We start from the raw sequence: 15,989 nt of genomic DNA, 5'->3' as shown, positions 1-15,989 counted from the left end.
TCCATTTCTCTTCTTTTTTCTCTCTTACTGTGTTTATTTTATAGTTTAAAGAACGCTAACCGGATGTTTAACCCTTAAAGTGCGTGTGTGGCAGTTTAGCCTCTAAACATCAGAATTGTAATTCCATTTTGTATAAACTCAGTGTAAAACAGCTCAGCACTTTAAGGGTTTAAGAAATACACTGTAAACAATGAACAGATAACTCTGATTACATTTATTATAAAAATTCCCAACGCACATGACAAAAACTTGCATAAATTAGAACGCAAAAAAAAAAATGTTTTGCAACATCTGATTGCAGCATATGACTCGATCGATGCTAACACAGGAGATAACTCGTGTTACGCGTGTCCATTACACATCCAGACCGATTAATGATGTGTATATATATATATCAAATGTGTTACATGATAAAGACACCTATTTTGAACTTGATAAAACATTTCACTGGACAGGAGTCTGTGTAAAGTAAGGATTATAAACTAACTGTAAGATAATTAGAAATTTTATTCCGTTATGTTTTGATTTTATGTAACGCGACTTAAAAGCAAATTATATGCTCAGTGCGCGATGGTCAAATCTCTTTTTTGGACCAGTTGGGGGAGAGAGGGTATCCGGGAAAGTGGTTTCCGTGCTGCCTTTAGGCGATCAACGGGGGCGCGGCGGCTGAGTGGTTAAGCGCTTGGCTTCCGAACCTGTGGTCCTGGGTTCGAATTCAGGTGAAGACTGGGATTTTGAATTTCGGGATTTTTAATGGTGCCCCAGAGTCCCCTCAACTCTAGATGCGAAAAGTAAAGGCGGTTGGTCGTTGTGTTGGCCACATTACACCCTGCTCGTTAACCGTTGGCCAAAGAAACAGATGACCTTAACATCATCTGCCCCATAGATCGCAAGGAAACTTTACTTTTTACCTTGAGGCGCTCAGCAGACACTTCTGCTCCAGTTGGGGTTCGAACTCGAGCTTACATGTTAGGTGGCCAAGTCGACGGTTTAGACTTTCAGCCTCAAAACCAATGAAGGAGCTTATGCTACCATTTTAATGAGGCTGCGGAAGTAGTCAAAGAACATCCGTTGTCTTCAGTAATTCTATTGTAATCATAGGTGCTATGTCACGCTTCGGACTTCTCATAACAGCCTCCTTGTTTAAACGACCTATGACTGACTGCCTCTTCCAAAAAAATACAAAGAGTACTTACTAGTATATAGGTTTTTAAATCTTGATACAACCAAAATTATATGTAAGTAACCTATTTTTTTTCCTCTAAGGATATGTAACGTAATAATGGCTTTTATTTAATGTGGTTTATTCAGATTCTACTTTCACTTAAACTAACACACAAGACAAACAGGTTAACGCCTCCACGTCCAAACCATATATTATTGTTGAGCAGTCAAGGTTAGTGAGAAGTTTATATATAGTTTAGGAAACCTCAGAATTTAGGCTATTCAGTTTTAGCTTTATCATCATAGGAATCCTTGGGCCTTAGGCCTCTTTTCTTTGCCTCCTTTTGGGGCTTTACATGCCTCTATTATGGGCCCTCTTGCCTTTTTTGTGGGATTTTTCTTTTTAATTTATATTTGTAAGTTCTCATAATTCACAAGTATTAAATCATAAACAATTGAAAAGTGATTAACCTAAAAATATAATAATAGTAATAGACATATTAGCTAATTCTTTTTTTTTATATATAAATAATTGAAACCACTAGCAACAGATAATTTCTGACCCTGAATAAAATTTACTACGTTTCGGTTTTTATTTTATCAAATTTTTGTTTCACAACAGGTTAGCTGTTTTTCAATAAAGTAGACCTACACATCCCATGAAATGCTTGTTTTATTATTTACATTTGCAAAATACCATTCATATGCATTTCGTGCAACTTCAAACCTTTAATTATGTTTGAATAAAATCGGAAATAAAACGACTTTTTAATCTATATTATCTATATCTGCTGATATATATCGTTGTGTTTGTTGATTATTGCTATCTATCGCTTAAAACAAAAATTATAGTGATTTGACTGTTAGAATGGAGTGTCTTTAACATGGGCGTAGCCGGGGGGGGAGGTTGGGGGTTCACCCCCCTCCCCTCGAAATGAAATACCCCCAGCGGGGAGGGTGTCGGAGTTTAGTGACTGATTTTATTTTTGCTTTGATTTTGTTTATTTTAGGTGAGATTTTAGTACTAAACCATTAGTTGCCCCCAGCGCAGCCAAGTGGGTTTTTGAGTTTAAAACTCCCTACCAGGGGGTTTTGCAGTTAAATCCCCCTATTCTTTAAAACAAAACTAAACAAAAATGTAAACGACAATCCCCATATTCCAAGAGCATAGCTAAGTAAGATTTTGATTTTAAAACCCCCCTCCGAAATTAACGATAAAACCCACTCTTCAATATAAGACTATCCATTCATCAGTCACCAGAATCTATGAGAGTAGCCAAGAGGGGTTTTGAGTTTAACCCCCCCCCCCTCCCAGTCAGCGGGATTTGAAGCTAAAAAATGTCTCTTCAATATAAAGAAATCAAATTACTCAAAAATCTATGAGCGTAGTCAAAGGGGTTTTGAATTTAAATCCCCCTTCAGGGCGATTGTAGCCAAAAAATAACTCTTCTATATAAAAAAAAGCAAATTAAAAATGTCTGTAAAATATTTTACGTGTTTTGGATGTTCCTTGAGAGTTGAAGATAGTTTACTTCCTAGTCCAACGACGGCGATGGGAGCGGGCAGGATTTGAACCCTCGACCATCGATAAATCCGAACGACAGTCCAGCGCGCAAACCGTACGACCAGGCAGCCATTACACACTCAATATGCTATAAGCGTAGCCAAACAGGGTTTTGAGTTTAATCACCTACCCCCTCCGTTTCAGCGAGGTTTGATGATAAAAAATACCTCTTCGATATGAAAAAAAAGCAAATACAGACAAAAAATTCTTTGAGCGTAGCCAAGCCAAGGGGGGTTTTGAGTTTAAAACCACCTCCTCCAGAGGGCCTTTTTTACGTTTTGAGTTCAAAATCCCCTTACAAAGAACTTAGAGGTTGAAAGCCTCTCCATTCAATATTATTCTAAAGCAAACTACAGTCACCAAATTCTATGAGCGTAGCAAAGGAAGTTTTGAATTTTAAAAAAATCCAGAGATATTCTAGTTTAAAAACCTACAACAGATTTGTTTTGACGATAAAGCGACCATTTTCGATATAAATCTAAAGCGTGTGAGTGTTTCAACGTGTTTGGGGGGGGGGGGAGGAAGTACCAATGAAAGTGTTTTTGCGGCTGACTAGTTCAAAAGTGTTTATTCAGTTGTTGTTTTTGTTCGTGTCATTAAAAAAAACACAACAGCAACACCAAAACAAGAAAATAAATATGGAAAGGGAAGGCAAAGAAAGGCAATAAATTTCACGACACTGTTTGGCATCTGTTATTGTTTGTCTAGCTAAGTGACTACTTACTTCAATTAGACTTAGATCCACCCGCGCCATTCGGGGCATTGGGTGGTAAAAGCTCTCTCCACAAAGATCTGTCACTGGCAAATTATACAGCCACTTCCCACCTGGTGTCCACTGCTCTGAGGTCCTCCATGAAAGTGTGGCGCCAAGATATAAGTGGACGTCCCTGTTAGCGCTTTCCTCGTATTGGCCCCCCCCCCCATGTCATTGCAACCCCTTGGTATGCGTAATTCATTCTGTCGGAGAAGATACGTCGCTCAAACCTGACGAGACGCTCGGTTACAATGTCACCAAGTGGCCAAGTCTTAGTTCAGCATAGGATTTCTATGTTCGAGACCCGATCTCAGTAACTAACTTCTAAAACCCGACTTTGGCCATTCTAGGTGACATGCAATTTGAAAGTTGTTTTCTATTCCAGAAGGTTATTACCTTATTGTTATCATTTCTCAAGTCTCTCTTGCCAGTACATAGCCTCTCCACAGCAAGTCCTATGCAGTACCTCCTCGTGGTGGCAGATGGAAACTGAGGCTGCGAAGCCTCAGGCTAAACTGCAAGGGTCTCGGAGGAGGTTTGGCCCCCAAGATGTGAGGCAGGCATGGCCCGTCGGCGTGCGGACACGCCCTGCTGCCCACAAACCAAACCCCTAGCTATAGATCAATAGCCGCACTGCCTTGTGTGTGTTTCCCTGTAAGGTCTAAGGCTAAGGGAGTAAACCCTAACAGAAAATCCGGTCCTGGAGCCCCGTAGGCGGGGGGACAGTAGTAAGACTACTGCTCTCTGGCAAACTCCTGCAGCCACCTGTCCCCAAATTGTGATGGCTCGCCATCCCTTTGGACCCGGTCAGTATGGAAGAGAGGCGTGTGCTGACGTGTGGGCAGCCCAGCACTCGCAAATTTACCGCCCAGGCTTTCCCCCAGCAATGGAGAGGTCACTCCATCTCTCAACAAAACAAAAATTGACGATAGAGTTTATCAGGAAAGTCTAATTGGACTGTAATAATAAAGACACGCCGTGTGATGGATGCCTGTCTGTCTTGCAACCAACTGTTGTTGCTTGTCAGATTATGACACATTACTCAGCAAATGTTATGAGTTTCTATTTCGGGTGTATTCCAGTGTAGTTAACTAACAACACAGACTGTGACAGACGGACAACATGGATTTAACAAGTAGAGAGATGAGTCCGAAACACTGATGAATAAGATACTATTTAATCCATGAAAAGGCCACAGTCTAAGTCTCTGTCAATGAAACACGTTTTTACCCTAGAGCAGTGATGCCCAACCTAATTTGACCTGCGGGCCAATTTTAATTTCCGACACTCGTGTCGCGGGCCACATGAACGAAAAAGTACAAAAATGAAATTTATCTGAAACTATTTGTAATAGAAGCCTGAGAATCTAGTACTTAATTCATGGGATATTTGAAGTTAACCTTCTTTTAAGCTTCAGAGAAAGGCTTCATTTCTCTACTTAAAATGTGAGCAATATTGTATATAGCTTTACCACTGTCTCATTTCCTTGTCTCTTTCTGGTCAATATTCCCATCTATCTTCCAATCTCTAGGCGTAGTTAAACGAATCAAGAATACCGTCATATTTTTATTTTAATAATCTGTTTATATAATGTTTGTTTTTAAAACAGCCACACTTTCTTTTCAAATCAAATATGTTGGTTTATTATCATTTTCTACAAAAAGTAAAAATCCGTTCATTTCTCCTGGTAGATTCCACATTCAGGGTCCCATTTTATAAATGCACAAATGTTAAAGGTCATGGTACCAATCCGTCAGAGAAAGATTGAAGCCCTAAATGTACATTTTTCAACCTTTTTTTTCTTTTTGTGGGGTGATTTTCTACAATTTGTGCTGACATATCGGCGGGCCGGATGGAACCACCTTTCGGGCCGGATGTGGCCCGCGGGCCGTATTTTGGGCATCACTGCCCTAGAGAATCCTATTGCTAACTGATATTCTGTCTCTAAGAAGCCTCCAACCCAACTAAGTCAAAGCGTCACTAGTCCCGTTTAATATACTTCTACTATGGTGCGTCATTACCTAACTCAAATATAAACTAAGTGCCTAACAGCCGCCAGAAAAATTTGAGCTCCTTTGTTCTGAAGTATGTGTGTGTGTTTCTGTGGTGACGATGGTAAGAGGTTAGCAGTTTGGTTGGTGGCTTTGTAGTCTCTAAAAAATAATAAAAAATTTTGTAGGATATGTAATTGGGTGGTGTGCCGACTACACCATAACATAATCGTACCGCGTGACACCGCGGACGTGGTGGTGAATGATAAAGGGCTTGGGTTCCGAACCAACGGTTCTCGGGTTCGAAATTCGGAGAAGATTTGGATATTTCAACTTCAGGATTTTTTTAAAACTATAATCCAACCAACAGTAATGGATAACTGACATTAATGGACCTCATTCACCAATCGTAAACAAACATCATTTAGCCACGTGATAATATTGATAAAACAATGGAAATAAACGTATCACGTGACAGCTTTTATGGATTGCGTAGTTTGTATAGAAGAGAGAATCACGTGGTTGTTACGATTGGGGAATGAGGTCCATTGACGAAAGTAAATGTGGGTGGTCATTATGCTGTCCACGTGACACCCTCGTAAAACGTTGGCCATAGAAACAGATATTACATCATAGCCCAATCGATCGCAAGATCAAAAAGGGACACTATAGTTGTTGCTGTTGTTTTTTTTACCGCCTGACACCAACCCTACATACTTAAATAGACATTTGTTGTATTTTAATACTGTTGTCATGGAGGATGAGGGGAAGTAATCATGTTTTAAATTTACTATCACAGTTAAGGAACTTGTCAGGATGCAGAAAATCGGTACTCTGACGGCCTTTTGCATGGCTGAAACCGGACTGGCGATCATGATGTGGACAGCCGCTTTTGCAACCAGGGGATGGGTGACGGGGTATTTAATTACACAAGACATATCTGCTGGGCTCTTCACAGCGGAATCAAACGGCATAGTGCATGATATTGATACTTCCGGTAAGTAACAAATAATGACTTTTGTTTAATTTTTTTTTCTCTTTACTTCTCTAGTTATTAACGTGAAGACTCTTCATGGGGAGAAGGTGGAAATTTGACTATTTCAAAACGACTCGAGTTTGTTTTTTCAATAGAAATTTTAAGGTTTAGGTTTGTTTATCTTTCGAAAAAAGAAACAAATAAACATATATGTATATCTATCTATCTATCTATCTATCTATCTATCTATCTATCTATCTATCTATCTATCTATCTATCTATCCATCTATCTATCTATCTATCTATCTATCCATCTATCTATCTATCTATCTATCTATCTATCTATCTATCTATCTATCTATTATATATATATATATATATATATATATATATATATATAATTCTTTTCTTCCCTTAGGCACGACATGGCCTAAATTGTGCCGATGTGCCTAAAATCAAAACCAAACCAAACCTCTTCTTCCCTCAACAGTTTGGACGAGCAAGAAGTAAAGCAAAGATCACTCTGTTATTTCTGCGGATAGTCACCCCACGAAAAAAACAAGAAGGGGGGGGGGGGGGGGAGAACACGTTATCAAGGCTCGCTACGGATGGCTGCGCGCTGGACTGTCAAACCCTGCCCGCTCCCATCCCCCTTCGTCTTGCGCGAGGTTTGGACTAGGAAAAGTAAACTATCGTCAACTCTGAAGGAACATCTGAAACATGTAAAACATTTTACAAACAAACATTTTACAAACACTAAATAGCAGGGCCGGACTTAAGCATTGTGGGGCCCCTATTCGAAACGGATTTCGGGGGCCTAGTTTTGGGTAGGGAAGCGGACAATAAGTGACATTTAAGAGTTTGTATTAGAAAATAAATTCGTCTATGCATTTTATTCATTATTTACTACGTACAGAATTACTTTACGAGCCTTGCTTGTAGCAAAGTCATATAGTATATCAAAATAATTCTGTTTCCTACATAGATCCCGCTCAATAGCAAGAATTACCACATGTTTCAATCTATCTTTGAAAATTGACCTCAAGTAATTCTTCATTAGTTTGAGGCACGAGAAGCTTCTTTCACCTGATTACACAATTACGGCTGATGCATAATGCCGTTTTTATTAATAGCGCGTAAAACAAACATTATAGTGATTATGTAGAAAAATCGCTAGAGCGGTTTATGAAACTCCAGTTTCCAACATTTTTACAAGTTTTTCATTCTACGGTATACCCTCTAATGCAGGGGTTCTCAACCTGTGAGTCGCGACCCCTTAAGGTGTCAATTGACGATTTGCCAGGGGTCGCCTAAGACCATCGAAAATTTGGACTGTTATTGTCTACTCTTCTATTGATGTATGGGTGTGTGTGGGGGGGGGGTCGCGGCGGCAGAGTGGGGGATTGTAGAAAGGGGTCTCCGAGCATAAAAGGTTGAGAACCGCTGCTCTAATGAGAGTGCGAGCAAATGGTAAGAATTTAAAAATGACAAGGTTACAAAGACAGTTTGTGATGAAACAAAAACTCAAAATCAGCCCCCCAAAGTGGTCCGCTCAGGTAGTATAAAAAGCAGGTTTCCATATTTTCAGAAAGAATATCAGATACTATGAATTACAAACTATCAAAAAGTACAAAAACGATACAGAAAGAAGAGACCTGCTCGTGGCGAGAGGGTTAGCGATATATTCGTATTGTTGTATTGTTTATAAAATTAATTATTTTACTTATTGAAACATGAATCAATTAAAAAAAAATGAACCGATAAATCATTTATTAGTTGATAATTAATTATTTTGTTTGATATCGAAAAAAAGGGAATAACTTCTACATTCTTAAGTGATATAGTTGTAAGTGCGGAGTTCTTTCAATTAAATACGCTCTTTTTTTTTCAATGGCATCTCACGTCTCGAGAGATTATCTCTTCCCATTGCAACTTATTATGTGAATAAAAAGGCCAATGCTTGATACACAGATGCGGTCAGGTTGGGACTCTGTAATCACCCAAGATTTTAAAAATATTTTTTGCTTGTTTGTTACAGTGAATCCAATTCTGACAACAATAGTTTTGGAAACAATTGGTGGATTCTTCGCGGTTGTCTCCGCTGGTCTGTTGGCAGTCACAGTTCTGAAGCCCAACAAATTGACTTCGTTGGTTTTCATGATTACGACATTTCTATCAGGTAATTCTAGGGCGTCACTCTTTTAATTTTAAAAATAATTTGTTATCAATTTAATCCTATAATTCAGTGGCGCAGCAGCCTGGGCGTGAAGTTGTTTATTGAGCCGGGGCCTATGACCAATATGAGCTCTTCCAGGTTCGCTGTCAGAGTTGTGGGTTTGGGGGGGGGGGGACACAAACAGGACTCCTTGGCCCAAAAAGCATCGTGTATACGTATTTGAAGGTTGTTTTTTTTTTTGGTTGGGGGGGGGGCACTTGGGAGGAAGATGGAGGGGTCAACACGTACCCACAAGTAAAGAGTTCTAATCTTTCTGAGTGCGGGTTAAGGTTATAAAGCTGATGACTTTTCTTAAGAGAGATTACTTTACAATGTAAAATTAAAAAGAAAAAAAAAAAGAAACATTTTTTTACCCCAACACATTCTCCCTACACGAAAACATCCTGGCTATACAAAAGTATAGAATGTTCTAGTTGGTAGATCGAGACTTGAGAGAGACTCCGTGTTCATATCCCAGATAAGACGGGGAATTTTTGGCTTCGGGATGTCTAGGACGCCCTGAATCCACCAAACTCTAATAGGGGTATCTGACGTTAATTTAAGAAAGTAAAGCTGGTATATTTTTCCCTGATTAATGTCAGGAACCCATTACAGCTGGGTAGACTCAGAGGCGCCGTAAAGATAAAAACAAATCCCAGCCTTCACCAGGATTTGAACACAGGATCCTTCGGGTTGGAAGCCAAGCGCCTTACCACTCAGCCATCGCGCTTCCGATTAACATTTATACATATGATGTACTAGCAGTACACACCGGCTACGCCCGCTGATTATTAGGCCGGAACACTCCTCCTTGTTTTAATATACATGCCTCATTTGAACGATAAACCTAACATACTTTTTAGCTCTTGAATTAGTTACAATGACATTTCACGTCTCGCTCTCTCTGTCTCCCTCTCTGTCTCCCTCTCTCTCTCTTCCTCTCTCTCTCTGTCTCTCTCTCTCCCTCCCTCTCTTTCTCCCTCTCTTTCTCTCTCTCCCTCCTCTCTCTCTCCTTCTCTCTCTCTCCCTCTCTCTCTCCCTCTCTCCCTCTCCCTCTCACTCTCTCTCTCCCTCTCTCTCTCTCCCTCTCCCTCTCTCTCTCTCCATTTCTCTCTCCCTCTCTCTCTCTCCCTCTCTCTCTCTCTCCCGCTCTCTACCTCTCCCTTTCTCTCTCTCCCTCTCACTCTCCCTCTCTCTCTCCCTCTCTCTCTATCTCTCCCTCTCCCTCTCTCTCTCTCTCTCTTCCTCTCTCTCTCTCCCTCTCTCTACCTCTCCCTTTCTCTCTCTCTCTCTCTCCCTCACTCTCTCTCTCTCTTCTCTCTCCAAACGAAAAGAAATATAAATTTGGTTTTATTCACTATAATCGGTTATTTGACCACTTTTGAATGTAGCGAAATGACAATAGATGTAGAGTTATCTTTTCAATGATATCAGGATTAGTTGTGTTTTTTTTTTAAACAGTTTTGCAAAGCACCATTACTTGCCCCCCCCCCCCCCTCTCGATAAAAAAAAAGAAAAATCTCTGAATCTATCTTTTTAATGCTATTAGTATTTTTTTCATTTACAAAACATCTAAAAGGAAGTAGTGATGGGAACTAAACTAATTTTTTTTTAGTTAAACTAAAACTAAGTTTGAACTAAAAAAAAGTAATTAAACTTTTAGTTAACCACAAATTGAAAAAATTAGTTAAACTAAACTAAAAAACTTTAGTTAAACTTTTACTAACTATTTTGACCTTTTTTAAGGACGAAACAGCCAAACATGAAAATATAAAGTATAAAGCACAACCAATCTCTTTAGCAAAATGTTTGTGCACATGAAAAAATATTTAAATGTCTTTATGGGATATATGTAGATCTTAATAGAATCACTAGAATGATACTATTATAGAAAGAAATTAGAAGTAATTGTCGAAGTTCTAATATAAGTATTATAAGTTACCTTTTAGAAGTAATGATAAAACTTCATGTTGACTCGCTAACTAACTCTAGATTCTAGAATATTATGGATCTAATATCTTCTACAAACGAAATGATCAGAAATATAATCTGGATCTAGCTACTAGACCTAGACCTAGATCAAATAATTAATATTTTAATCTAAAAATAATTTAAGAAATACTAGTTACTACTACTATTAGATCTAAAATCTAGATAGAGTCTAGTCTAGTAGATATCTTAGTAACTCTTGATCTAGAGATTTTAGATTATTATAATTATGATTATAACTAGGTATGGGTATCTAGATCTATATACTCTAGTAGATAATACTAGATCTAATAGATCTAGATAGTAGATATAAGTATAATTATAATAGAAGTAGATCATAGATGTAGATCTAGAATCTAGTCTAGATTTAGTTAATTTAGTATTAGATCTAGTATAGTGACGACTATTATTAGTATTATAGATCTATCATCTATGCATCTTAGGTCTTAGTATAATAAGTAATCTAGATAGATCTATATATCAAGATCTAATCTAGACTCTAATTCTAGAATAGTTAGGCCTACATATTATAGTTATAGACAAGAATCTCTAAACTAATGGATCTAGTAATCTAGTCTAATAAAGTAAAGTAATATAGATTTCATTATTAATAGATCTATATTATTGACTTATAATTTTAAATTTACATCTAGATCTAAGACTAAGACTACTAAGAGTTAGACTCTACTTAAGACTAAAATAATTAAATATATAGTAATATAGACTCTAAGACTATTATGACTATTGATCTAATAGTAGTATAAGTATTCAGTAGTAATAGACTAAACTAATAATACTAATAGACTTAGACGTCACTTGACTCTAACTCTAGATCTAGTAAAAAGTTTTTAAATAAAAAGAGTCGACATTTCTTTTAGATCCTATAGTAAAGCAAAATTCTTTGCCTGCAGCTATACAGGAACACACTGGTGTTTAATAAAAAGCAGCAAAATGTAGATCTATAGAAGCAAGGAATTATCAAGATTTATCAAGCAGTGAAACTTGCTAGAAATATAATGAACACGTGTATTTTTTTGATATGGCGGGAATAGCGACCATTATAGGGTAAAGGTCAAAAGGCTTTCTAGTGACCTGTGCACCCTCTAGTTTATTCTCCTCTCCATTATTCATTGTATATATTCTCCAAATTGCATAGATCTAAATATTTATTGGTATGTATGTTAAAAAAAGTTTGTAAAATTTGTAATTAAACTTTTCAGTTTGTAACTAAAAAAAAATAATTAAACTAGGATTTTAACTAAACTTTTATTTTTTAATTAAACTTTGGCCTTAACTAATTTTTTTTTAGTTAAACTAAAAGTTAGCAACTTTTTAGTTAACTTTTGCCCATCACTAAAAGGAAGTTGAAATGATGTAAAACATACTAAAAATAGACTTATGGGAAATAATTTGCATGAAAATACGGCAGTCGTGATATTGTTTAAATGCTTTATATGTAGACAGCGGTCTTTTGGGGAAAATACCGAAAATAAAATACAAAGGTTTGATAGAGCTTGCGGTTTTTCGCGCATTGCGGCGGTTATGTTGCGTATCTGTTAAATAGCGTTCTAGGAGCTAAAAGGAACCTGTGTACGAAATTTGGTGCGGATAAGTACGATAGTTTAAGTGATCTCGTGATAGATCAGTGATATTTTTCGCTTATATATAGTAGATACAAGATATATACGAACTAGTCTTTTAATTATTTTCTTTGTGTTGGTGAATTTGATGGGGGCGCCTATGAGTTTGTGTGATAACACAAACTCTCTTTGTAATCTTGTAGGTATCTTCATCATCGCCGGTGTCTCTTACTACAACGTGAATTTGATCCAGGACAGCTTTCTACTGGATGCCGGCTACAGTTGGTACCTCGCTCTGTTCTCTGGTATCTTCATTCTGTCAACGCCTGGCACCCTGGGCTCCGCCATTAAAAGAGGAGAAATCCCAACGGGCACTGACAATGTCGTCAGATTGTACTGAGGGCTATAGGCTAGTCCTAGCGCCCTTAAGCGGATGTACAAATAAAAAACTTTTGTATGTAGGTCACTTATGTAGGTCACATTTAATTAGCATGTATGTAGGTCATTATGTGGGTCACATATGTTGGACATGTATGTAGGTAATATGTACGCGAAGCAAGTGTGTATGTTTCTTGTTATATTTGATATATAATTGATTCCATTTTTATACCAAGCCTTACGGCCTTCAAGAGTATTGCTAGAATGTGTTTTGGCCCATTGGATAGTCCCGGTACCCTTATATGCAAACACACATACATATGTATATAAATAGGTAATAAATGCATTTTACCCATAAATGTTTTTCATTGTATTTCAAAATTGATTTGGCTTTTAATGTATTTCCTACGGCTCAGACAAATTGTAAGAACATATTGAGGACCATTGGCTTGTCCTGGAGTCCTTATATGGATGTAAACATACAATCATGAGTTTATATGTAGATATTATATATGGATCATTATGAGTGTCCTCTGTGTATATCCTCCATGTTGTGGGTCTTCTATGTATTTAACCGTGAGTCTGCGTGTTTCATACTAAATTTGATATATAGTTGATTCAGCTATTGTATAAAGTCCTACAGACTTCAAGTTTATAGAAATACACTTGGATCTCTTTTTTTTTTCCAATTTATTTTCTAAAAGATACATTGCAGAGAAAAACAACAACGAATTTTATGGTATCACAACAACAAATGTCAAAACTTTGTTCAGAAATTGTTCATAGTTCTTGCTTTCATTTGATGTCCTTTTTCCTGCCCTAGACTTCGATGTTAAATAAAATATGAGAGTTATTCCTCTATGCCACATTACAACTGAACTTTATTAAATACTTATTGAAGTTTTATGGTGTTTTAAACAGGTCATACTGTTTAAGTATTTTTTAAAGTCAAGGTTTTGTAATGTATTATCATCAAAGTGCAATGAAATGACTTGTAATTTGATTTTGATTTTCTCATTTAATTTTAATAATTAAAGACTTGTTTACGGCTTACGTCTTGCATAATTATTTTAAACTACGCGGGCCGATTGGCTGTACACCTGGTTCAAACAAAAAGTTAAAAGTTTAAATTATGTGGAAAATTGTCTTATATCATCTTACATATTCAGTTTCAAAAGTCTACTCACTCTACTAACGGTGCCTGATATTTGTAGGTACGGGAATGGAAAAGTACGCTCCAATTCATATGTAAAAATCCTACCATCGTTTCCACCCGGGGCGCCACTATGAGGCAGGGTGGCATTCCCGGGTAATACTTGATATCAATATCCCATATTTAGGTCTATGCTAAGGAATAAAATTTCAGTTTTAAAAAAAAAATAATAATAACCCAACTCTTAGCCGAGCGAAGTATATTCTTTAAAAAAAAAAACAATTAAAAAAAAATACTGCTTACTAGAATAGGCCCTAGGGCAGGGGTTGGCAAATTAAGACCCGCGGGCCACATGCGGCCCGCCGAAGTGTTTTATGCGGCCCGCGAAAACCTAAATAAATCAAGTGTGCCCACACATTACACATATAAAATTGCAAATATATTAAAAATAAATCATTGTAAATATCTGTAGAAGTTATTGAAACTTTTGATTCTTATCACTTATAATGAAGAGGCTAAAGAAACATTGTCTCTCAACGTCCCTATACAAGGTTAAAAGTAAACGAACATTATATTTAATAGCAATATTTCGATAAATTCAGTAAAAGACATAAGCCCAGGCCAGTATTTATTCAATGCTATGAAGAACTGTGTCGAAAGAGTTGGGTTGGCTTGTACAAGATGGCAAGGGTAACAACTGATGGAGCTTTGACTGTGAAAAACAACCTTTTTAATAAAATAAAGAAAATATCCCAACAATGAACTAGTAACTGGAAAGTTTACAAAAAAGCTACACTGAATTGAAACGTATTTAGGATGTCAAAGTAAGTAATAGCATATTATGCACAGATCCGGCCGTCCCTAGACATAGTCAAAGTATGCAGCTTCTAAGATCCGTGATTGTTGGGGACCTCGCTAAAAAATTACGCTTTGATTAAAAGAGAAGGAAAACAGCGAAACTTGAATTCAATGTTATTGTTTGAAGTACACTAGGTCTTTAATAAATTGCATAATTTTAGTTTTTTCCCTTTATTTTGTATTCTTATATTTTATTCGGGGCCTCTAAGTATCCGAGGCCGGCCCCGACTGGCAGTTCCGAAAAGTACGTGAAGATTTGGAATTAAAACATTCTGATATTCGGTAACACAGTAGTATTCGCTGGCCAATAATTAGATCAACATGGAATCTCAAGGAAGAAAATGTTAGGTTCCTTGATGGACATTGACTGTGACTTTGTTACTAATATTTCAAATGAAGAGTTGAAGACAGACTTCATGTTTATCATCGGAAACATATAAGCAATTTGTTGTCTGCACATGAAATGTGTGTGCATCTTAAATCTTTTCAAACAAAGCTATTCCATTTCTTGAGGCCAGCAAGAGAAATTAAGGCTTTATCATTTTACCTTAGCTGAAAGGTGAAACTATTTCTAGTGAAATGGTTGAAAAGTACAAGAATTATTTGGATTCCTTGATTGTGGAATTTTAAAACAAATTTTATGACGTTAAGAACTTAAAACCAGTTTTCAATAGCGTCATTTCAACATTTAATGCAGAAGCTGACTCAGCTCCAGATGACATACCTCCAAGCAAATTATGACCTGAAAGAGAAGTTATAGTCAGTTCCTTCGCGGGAGTTTTATGGGTGCCAGAAGCTGTATATCCACACTTTAAGAAACTTAAAACTTTCACATTTTATAGAACCACATTCATCTTTGAAAAAGCTTTTCTTTTTGTTTGAAAATTATCCAGTGTTAGAACAGGTCGATGCTTATTGAAGTTAATTTGACAGTAGTCGCAAGAAAAACAACAACTAGTAAGCTATTTCCATGGTTCCGGAACATTATGCACGAGAGTAAACAGTTATATACTTCATATTAAGTATTACTATACATTCGTGTTGAAATGATGAATGTAAATGGACAATAGCAGAATAAAAAAAATTCGTAAAGTTAGCTCAAGTAATTGCTAACTCTTGTTTTAATTCCTCATATATATATATATATATATATATATATATATATATATATATATATATATATATATATATATATATATATGTATGCGGCCCGCCTGGTCCCTAAATTTTATTAATGCGGCCCTCGGTTGAAAAAGGTTGCCCACCCCTGCCCTAGAGTATTCTGAGAATTAGCAATTAGCAGTGTGAAGGTGAGAAAAAAGATGTCATAATATTTTTATTGTAGTTATCCAGGTTTGTTTTTTAAG

General features: G+C 36.9%; 1 protein-coding gene across 2 annotated transcripts; it reads left to right on the top strand.

Annotated features, from left to right (window-relative positions):
* The first annotated feature begins 320 nt into the window (after positions 1-320).
* On the top strand, positions 321-13,661 carry LOC129923163 (uncharacterized). Of its 2 annotated transcripts, XM_056013027.1 has the most exons (5): positions 321-468; positions 1,312-1,396; positions 6,273-6,470; positions 8,488-8,628; positions 12,437-13,661. In XM_056013027.1, exons 3-5 carry the CDS (start codon positions 6,290-6,292, stop codon positions 12,631-12,633), a joined length of 519 nt encoding a protein of 172 aa, XP_055869002.1. In that variant the 5' UTR covers positions 321-468; positions 1,312-1,396; positions 6,273-6,289; the 3' UTR covers positions 12,634-13,661. The 2 variants fall into 2 exon arrangements, with proteins under 2 accessions (XP_055869002.1, XP_055869003.1); XM_056013028.1 differs by lacking the exon at positions 1,312-1,396 and having other exon boundaries at positions 322-468.
* Positions 13,662-15,989: the final 2,328 nt, after the last annotated feature.

Source organism: Biomphalaria glabrata, chromosome 15, assembly GCF_947242115.1.
Source record: "Biomphalaria glabrata chromosome 15, xgBioGlab47.1, whole genome shotgun sequence".
In the NCBI taxonomy this organism is placed as follows: domain Eukaryota; kingdom Metazoa; phylum Mollusca; class Gastropoda; family Planorbidae; genus Biomphalaria; species Biomphalaria glabrata.
This window is presented reverse-complemented; position numbering and strand designations above follow the sequence as displayed.

What these genes read in the sequence shown, in the direction of transcription:
- LOC129923163 (XM_056013027.1), top strand. Translation starts at nt 6,290, where the DNA reads ATGCAGAAAATCGGTACTCTGACGGCCTTTTGCATGGCTGAAACCGGA. An exon ending in GCATGATATTGATACTTCCG is followed by an intron (nt 6,471 to 8,487) that starts GTAAGTAACAAA and finishes TGTTTGTTACAG; the next exon opens with TGAATCCAATTCTGACAACA. An exon ending in GATTACGACATTTCTATCAG is followed by an intron (nt 8,629 to 12,436) that starts GTAATTCTAGGG and finishes GTAATCTTGTAG; the next exon opens with GTATCTTCATCATCGCCGGT.